The sequence below is a fragment of the Neopsephotus bourkii genome, unplaced genomic scaffold, assembly GCF_033783945.1.
Source record: "Neopsephotus bourkii isolate Nb327-2 ecotype Australia unplaced genomic scaffold, CSIRO-AGI_Nbou_v1 NB_1016, whole genome shotgun sequence".
NCBI classification, from domain to species: Eukaryota; Metazoa; Chordata; class Aves; order Psittaciformes; family Psittacidae; genus Neopsephotus; species Neopsephotus bourkii.
In genome coordinates, this window is record NW_026901505.1 from 432337 (window position 1) to 439792 (window position 7456).

The following is a 7456-nucleotide window of genomic DNA, read 5'->3' on the forward strand; positions in this document are numbered from 1 at the left end:
AGCATTGCCAAAGAAGGCCAGGACAGGTCCCTGCCTCCAAGCATAGTTCTCTTGTACAAGCCTGACCCTTTCCAGATCAGTGTTTAATATGTGTTTCACATGGTATATGTCTCCTCCTCTCAACAGTTGGCTACACAATGAATGATCTCATATTTGAGTGGCAAGAAAAAGGAGCCGTGCAAGTTGCTGATGGGCTGACATTGCCTCAGTTTATCCTCAAAGAAGAAAAAGACTTGAGATACTGCACAAAACACTACAACACAGGTCAGTGCTGGTTACCTTTAGCTGCTGGGTTCATCAGAATGGAACTTGGGACTGCATTTACCAGAGTCTCTTGCTATGTTTGATGGCACTCCAGTGATATAAGCCTTGTCCTACACAGCTACATGCATATAAACACACATAGATACATTGCCAGTGTGTGTATATATATATATGTATGTAGCAAATAAGCTAACAGACGCAAGTGTGTGGAACTCTCTTGTCCTCAGGAATATCCGCATCAGTTCAAGGGTGTTTGGCCTGGACCTTCTCTCCCAGCACCTTCTTTAGTCTTTGATGTAAGGGAGCAAATGAAACTTAAGTGACAAAGGACATACTGCCAAGAACTATTTGCTGTGATGATGTTGTACATTGACAGTCCAGAACTGGGCAACAGCTGTTAATTTCCTCCTTTAACAAGATTCCAATTCTAGGCAATGCAAGGAAAGTCCCCAGACAATAGTGGAAAACAGGAGGCTCACCATGCTTTATCAGTAATCTTCCATGTATCTCCCATCCTTCCCAGGCAAGTTCACCTGTATAGAAGCTCGTTTCCACCTGGAGCGGCAGATGGGCTATTACTTGATCCAGATGTACATTCCCAGCCTCCTTATTGTCATTCTGTCCTGGATTTCCTTCTGGATCAATATGGATGCTGCACCTGCTCGTGTTGGCCTGGGGATCACCACAGTGCTCACTATGACCACGCAGAGCTCTGGTTCTCGAGCATCACTGCCCAAGGTGGGGAACACATTTATCTTTGCAGGAGGGCAAAATGTCCGTTTCATGGGGGCAGCACACAAATATGCACACAGATCCTCCTGCTCAACCCACAAGACATTTAGCTGCCATTGCTCTATTCCAGTTTAAGGGCAAGCAGAACAAATTCCAGGCTTCTCCTGCAATTTTAGCAATGTTTCTCTGTCTAGCAGCAAAACATCCCTTAAGATTCAGCATTCACCCCAAGATCCACCACAGCTCTCAGTAGCCAAGAGATCTGTACCTTGCAAACCCCTGCAACAACCACACATGGATATGCACTCTGCATTCTTGCTTTTTACTCACTTGACCATCACACTTTTAAAACAGAATTGAATTTACCTATTATGAAGCACTTCTGGTATGATCAGATTGGATTACTATTTTCCTTACAAATAAAGCATCACAATGAAGACCAGGATAAATTAAAAACTAAGGAATTATTGTTATTTAAGATCCCAGAAGCAGTTTCTATGGCTTGATAATACATTCATAGTAAACGAGCTAAACTTTGGTATAGAAGAGCAGCTGCCAACCGTATCATATCTTGATCAACTCCCTCCCAGAGCTCTTGGGAGTAACATGTAAAAAGGCAAGCAAAAAGGCATTTTGGTGAAAAAGCCACCCTACATCAGTCTCTCTCTCTGGCTCCTAGGTATCCTACGTGAAGGCCATAGACATCTGGATGGCCGTGTGCTTGCTGTTTGTGTTCTCTGCACTGCTGGAGTATGCTGCTGTCAACTTTGTGTCTCGGCAGCACAAAGAGCTGCTCAGGTTCAGAAGGAAGAGGAGGCATCATAAGGTAATACATAAAGCATGAAGGACACTGCTGAAATCTGTCCCAGCAGAACATCCCTACGTGGTCAATTGAACCAAGGCTCTAGCTCCCGGGGGAGTCCTTAGTATATGCTCAGGTGCTAAAGAGAGTCACACATCAAAAACAAGGCTACCTCAATGAATTGTGTCTGTTCTAACAGTCTGCTGACCCCAGCAGCTGGTTTTTGTTAGCCAGCCAGGTGGCCTGAGCCAAAACGGTTGTTCTCAACTGACCAGTTTTCACACAGCAATGTACCCATCTGAGCTCCCCTTAGAAGGCTCAGAGAGGGCTGGGGGGAGGTGGGCAGGGAGATGCGAAGGATGTCTATCAGAGAGAGAACAGCATTCCCCAAGACGGCCTGCATTAGCCTGGAGGTAAGTGACACCTCTTTTGTCTCTATCATCTCTGCGTTCAAAATCAGACTGCTTCTCAGACTGACTGCAAATTCCTTTCGGAAGAAAAAAGCATTATTCTCAGGCTTAGCCTTCTCCATGCTTACTCACCATGACCGATGGCAACCCACGCATGCATGCCTCACATAGACGCACATCTCCTGCAGCCAGTACTCTACTAGCTTTAGACTGTGGTACCACAGCAAAGATTTCACCTCACAGGGTGCACTAGAAAGGAACATAAAGGTGACTGTGATGACAAGACCAAAGACACTTAAAAATTGTCCTTAATTAACTAGTAGAATCAGGTAGGTGGTATCACATTTTCTGCACCAGGCTGAGGGGCTGCCCTCAAGCTGGCATGAAAGAAACAGTAAAATTGCTAAGGGAAAAAATGATGGAAAATTTTGGTGATGAGACTATCAAGAGAGCCCCTAGGAGACTGCCAGGGCCTGCCTAAAATATTCCTCATAGGTATTTGTCTACCCTCTATTGTAAAGAGTTCTCTATGATCCATCCCATTCCAAGACCTCCCCATCCCATGGCTTCACAGTCCCAGCCATTAAAAGTCTTTCCCAGGCTCTAACTTGTTCCACAGCAGTTCACGGTGTGTGCTTGGAAAGCAAGTCAAGGAGCAGGAGTCCCTGTCTCTTTATAGATTTGCCTCTCTCTGCTTCAGTTATCCTATCTGCAAAGCAGGAGATAACTGTTCACTTGTATCCAACCCAGTCAGGAGCAGGGATGAAAAGTGTCAGACAAACTCAAGGGAAAAGAAGCAACAGATGAGACCATCAGCATCCTGCCATCTCAAAACCAGCTGAGGCAGTTTTGGTTCTGAAGATGAAGCCTGTTTAATAGAGCCAAAGTAAAACCACCCAACAGAGGTGCCTCATAGTGCTTCTATCTCTTAATCTAGACTCAAGTATCCTGTCTCTGGAGCTATGCTGTTGTATGCAGATCAATCTGTTGATACAACAGTAAGAAGAGAAAAAAACACTAATACACAAATGAGTGTAAAAGGTCTTTGCCAGAGATGTTCCCTCAAACACAAGGCTGCTATTACAATCCCTGCTCAATCTCACAGCAATATAATTGAAACGAAGCATAAACAAAAGCACTTGCAAGAGCAAAAGGAACAAGATTTGCAGGCTTATCAGAAAACTAGGAGCTGGCTGCAAATATGCAAATGGATTAGTGCAGCTGCCAAAGAACCTAATTGCTCTGTCCTGATGTCCTCACTTGTCTGGGTATCTCTGCCTGGTTTAGGCATGATGTGCCAGGCTGAAAACAAATGAGAAGTTGCAGTACTCCATGCTGATGGAGGTAGCTGGGGAGAGGAACAGCTCATGCCCGCATTTATTAGGTCTGTCCAAATCTAATCCTACTAGCCATTCTTCACAGCTCAGTGTGCTCGACAATGTGCCATGGTCTGGCATTAATACAAGTGAAACCAGACAAAGGTGTTTCTTAGTTTCCTCAGACTCAGATGTAAGCTGATAGCTTATTGTCATCATTAAGAGTCTTTTTTCCTCTCTAAAAACCAAAACTCAAATCAATGAAGGTTTGTTGTCAGGTTTCAATTGACCCTTTCCATTCCTGAGCTACCTCTTGTCTCCTTCCGTCTGGAAGGGCACAACCAGAGCAGGGAAGAATTATCCAAACACCTGCAAAATCGTCTCAGCCAGGACTCAGAAACATGAAGCCAGTGGGTAGATCACACAACTCACCCAAAAAATACAAGAAAAAGAAGGCTTGTTTGTATTTGGGTTGTCTTGCTTTGCTCAGATATGTCAGCGTGCTCTCCATTCTGCTCCTGCCCCCAGCACAGTGCCTCCATTCCATGCAGCTACCTGCTTGATATAGGGGCCATCCAGAAAAGACCTTGCAAAGGAGAGCAAAAGGGGCAGCAGAGCATGTTGGGCAAGCAGGTTACGAGGAATGGGACCAGTAGGTCAGTGTTGAGGGCCTTCTCAGCAGTTCATTAGTGCCACTGGTCTAACGGTTAGCCTCGGTGACATGTAGAGCTTTGGGTTGCTCACCCTGCCTATGCAACTCATTGGTTGTGCTACTTTGGCCAGACTCTGTTTTCCCTGTGATTACATCCCCATGTTCAATAAAACAGGGCTAAAATCATTGTGAGAAGCCCGCAAGGCCTCCACCAACACAGCAATATCATTTGCCATCAGACTGGGAAGTAAATTAGTTTTTTCTCTAAAACTGGAATTAGCACAAGCAGCCACATCTTACCATTGCCTTGCTGAAGGGCACTTCGGGTCCTTACCTAAAAGATGGCTTGTGGGGAAGTACTGTGGTGTTTGAGGTGTCCCACGGCTGCAAGCAGAGGGCTGGTGGTACACTGCCTTCAGAGGTCTTTTCCTGGACAGGTCTCGGCGCCTGCACAATCCATGTAACTCTGTAGGAAGTCTCATGCTGCAGCTTCACCTATGTGAGTTACATGGAGCCCACTCCTTCTGGGCAAGCTGGTACAGCACAGGCAATGCAAAGAAGGTGTTGACAGGAGCAGGGGTGGGGGGGAAAGGCAGAAGCAAAACAGGGGATGCAACTGGAAAAATAAAAGCAGTACCATGAACCCTTCAAGTATGTCAAAGGCTGGGGTGGAAGTCGGTCCAGTTCTTCATGGGGTGCCTGAATCCCCTGATTTGCATCTGTGCATAACACAGCTGGCACCCCTCTATAAGGCTGATCTCCCAAGAGCAGAGGGTTTGGCCAAGGGTGCTGAGACGGGGGCATGAGGGAGGCATCTTTCCCTTGCAGAGCAGGAAGCTGTCAGTGGAGAGCCTTATAGCGAGGGTGCACTGTCTATATCTCATTTTAAGTAGAGTCCCATGCTGAATCTGTTTCAGGAGGACGAAGCTGGCGAAGGCAGGTTCAACTTCACTGCCTACGGCATGGGACCAGCTTGCTTACAAGCCAAGGATGGCATCTCCGTCAAGGGTGCCAACAACAACAACACAGCCAACCCAGTTCCCCCACCGTCCCGCTCCCCCGAGGAGATGCGGAAGCTCTTCATTCAGCGAGCCAAGAAGATTGACAAGATCTCCCGCATCGCCTTCCCCATGGCATTCCTCATCTTCAACATTTTCTACTGGATCATCTACAAGATCGTCCGCAGAGAGGATGTGCACAACCAGTGAGGGAAGGGGAGCAGCTGGGAGGGAGTGAGCAATCCTCTATATATGTGCAATAGCAATGCAGCAATGCATGAATTTAAGAATGCGGCAATATCTACTAAAACAAAAGGGGGGAGGGAGGCTGGGAGGGACTTTTAACCATGTGAACTGAGGATAACAGGCACAGGGAGGAGAAAAAAACGAGCTCTTGATCTTGGGAGTGCAGGGTGGGGGTTAGTTTTGCAGCATAGGAAGGTTTGGATTGCTCCAGCTGCAATCCAAGCAGTGTAATATATTAATATATATTCATGCTTAATTATAATGCAAAGAGAAAACAATCAAAAAAAAGATAACAAAAAAAATCCTTTTTTTTAGCCTATTAACAGCTTAGATCCTCAAGTCACTGGAATGATTCATGATTCCATGTGCAGAAGTGACTGCAACTACGCTTTATCAGACTTTTGCTATAGAAAGGCCATATCAGTCAAGCACGTGGGGAAAGAAAGCCCTAATGAAAGGAAAAAAAACCAGGAAAATCATCCTATGCTTCTCTAGGTTTTGCACTTTGAAAACTGGAAACTTAAGAAAGAGGCTGTGGGTTGTTTATTTTATATATTTACTCCTTTAGTCACGGGTTTGCCGATCAAACACTTTGTGACTTTTGGATAGAGGAAAGCAAATACATCACCTCTCTCATCCCCATCAGAGAGCATCCAATGGGAAACCCGAGAAGGACATCAGGGCCTTCATCAGAAATTGCAGGTAGCTTCTGTCCTTTTAAATGTCCTGGCAGGATTTGAGTCCCAGGAAGCAGAAATGCTGTTCAGAACATAAGAAAAGATGACTGGGAATGATGAAGGATTTTGAAAACAGCTCTTTCTTTCTTTACGTTTTTCCACCCCCCTTTCTGCCATGTTTGCTTACAATTGGGGGTGGAAATGATTATATTTAAAATATAAAGAAAAGAGGCATATTCCTGCCTTGTTGCAACAGGGCCGGGCAAGTGGCAATAGGGTCAGTAAGCGGGGAGGGGGGGGGAGAGGTGTGTATAGAGAGAGCAGTTCTTATTTTCAGACATTTCATAGCAGTAATATTAATAGCAAAGCTGGGCCAATGGGCCCAAAACTCTATTTTTGTATCTATTTTGGTGCTGCATTTAGCTTTAATGCAGATAGGAAGATAGAGCAGCTGCTTTGCCCTCTCTGCTACCCAGCAGAGCCCTAGGGGAGGCTGGCACAGTTTGGTGGGGATAGGGAATGGGGGGAGGGAGATGGGAATGGGTGAGCAAAGGGGTTGGTTCCCCTTTGACCACACGGTAGCACAGGTTGGTGTTAGATTTTGGGGCGGGGGGGACACCCCAAATGCCTCCAGGGTGTTATTTGGAAGCCTGGCTTGGGGCTGGCATGGGCAAGTCAGGGGCTTGATGTCACACTTGCCTCTCCATCACCCAGGGGGTTTCAGTCGTGTTTGCACTTTAGCAAGGGAGGTAAAAGACAGCATGAAGGAAGAGACAATCAGTCTGCACTGAAGCACTTGGGGTCAGGTCTGGATTAGGCAGTAGAAGGCGAAGAGATAAACGGTACCCAAAGGTTGCTTCCACTTTCCCATCTCCTGCTCAGCACCAGGCCACAGCTGACCTAGGCTGTAGCTTTGATGCTTGTGTTGGGAACAGACAAGCTCCTGCATCCTCCACGGCAGCGGGAACAGCTCAAAGTACAGGTCCAGTCTGGGCCAGGCCAGCAGGGGCCAAGCCTGGGACAGGAGGTGGGAGTTTATGCTCAGCCACAGGTGTCCCAGGCAGCGCAGGAAGAGGCAGCTATGGGAGAGGGTAGGAGAGCACAGGGACCTGTGAGGTCTCTTAGCACAGGGTTAGTGCCAAGAGAAAAAAGCCCAGGGCTTTCCTGGGCCGGGTAGAGGGACACCCATCTCCACAGCTGCCAATTCAGCACCTTTCACCAGCACTAAATACACTTTATTTAAAGAAAAATATAATGTAAAGAAAGTAACCAAGGATAAGAACAAAAAGTTAAAAAAAAAAAAAGGAAGGAAACAGAAAAAAGTGGTGGACATGGTGTGGACTAGGGCAAATGGCAGTT

The 7456-nt window shown here is 46.4% G+C and overlaps 1 protein-coding gene across 2 annotated transcripts in view; it reads left to right on the forward strand.

Annotated features, from left to right (window-relative positions):
- GLRA1 (glycine receptor alpha 1) overlaps positions 1–6616 on the forward strand; it is a 38116-nt gene extending 31500 nt beyond the window's left edge. The window contains exons 6-9 of one of the 2 annotated variants that reach the window (XM_061360315.1): positions 127–264; positions 788–1002; positions 1676–1822; positions 5070–6616. In XM_061360315.1, coding sequence (XP_061216299.1) covers positions 127–264; positions 788–1002; positions 1676–1822; positions 5070–5384 — 815 coding nt within the window. In that variant the 3' untranslated portion in view covers positions 5385–6616. The remainder of the gene's footprint in view (positions 1–126; positions 265–787; positions 1003–1675; positions 1823–5069) is intronic. The other variant, XM_061360316.1, reaches the window with a different exon arrangement.
- The last annotated feature ends 840 nt before the right edge of the window (positions 6617–7456 follow it).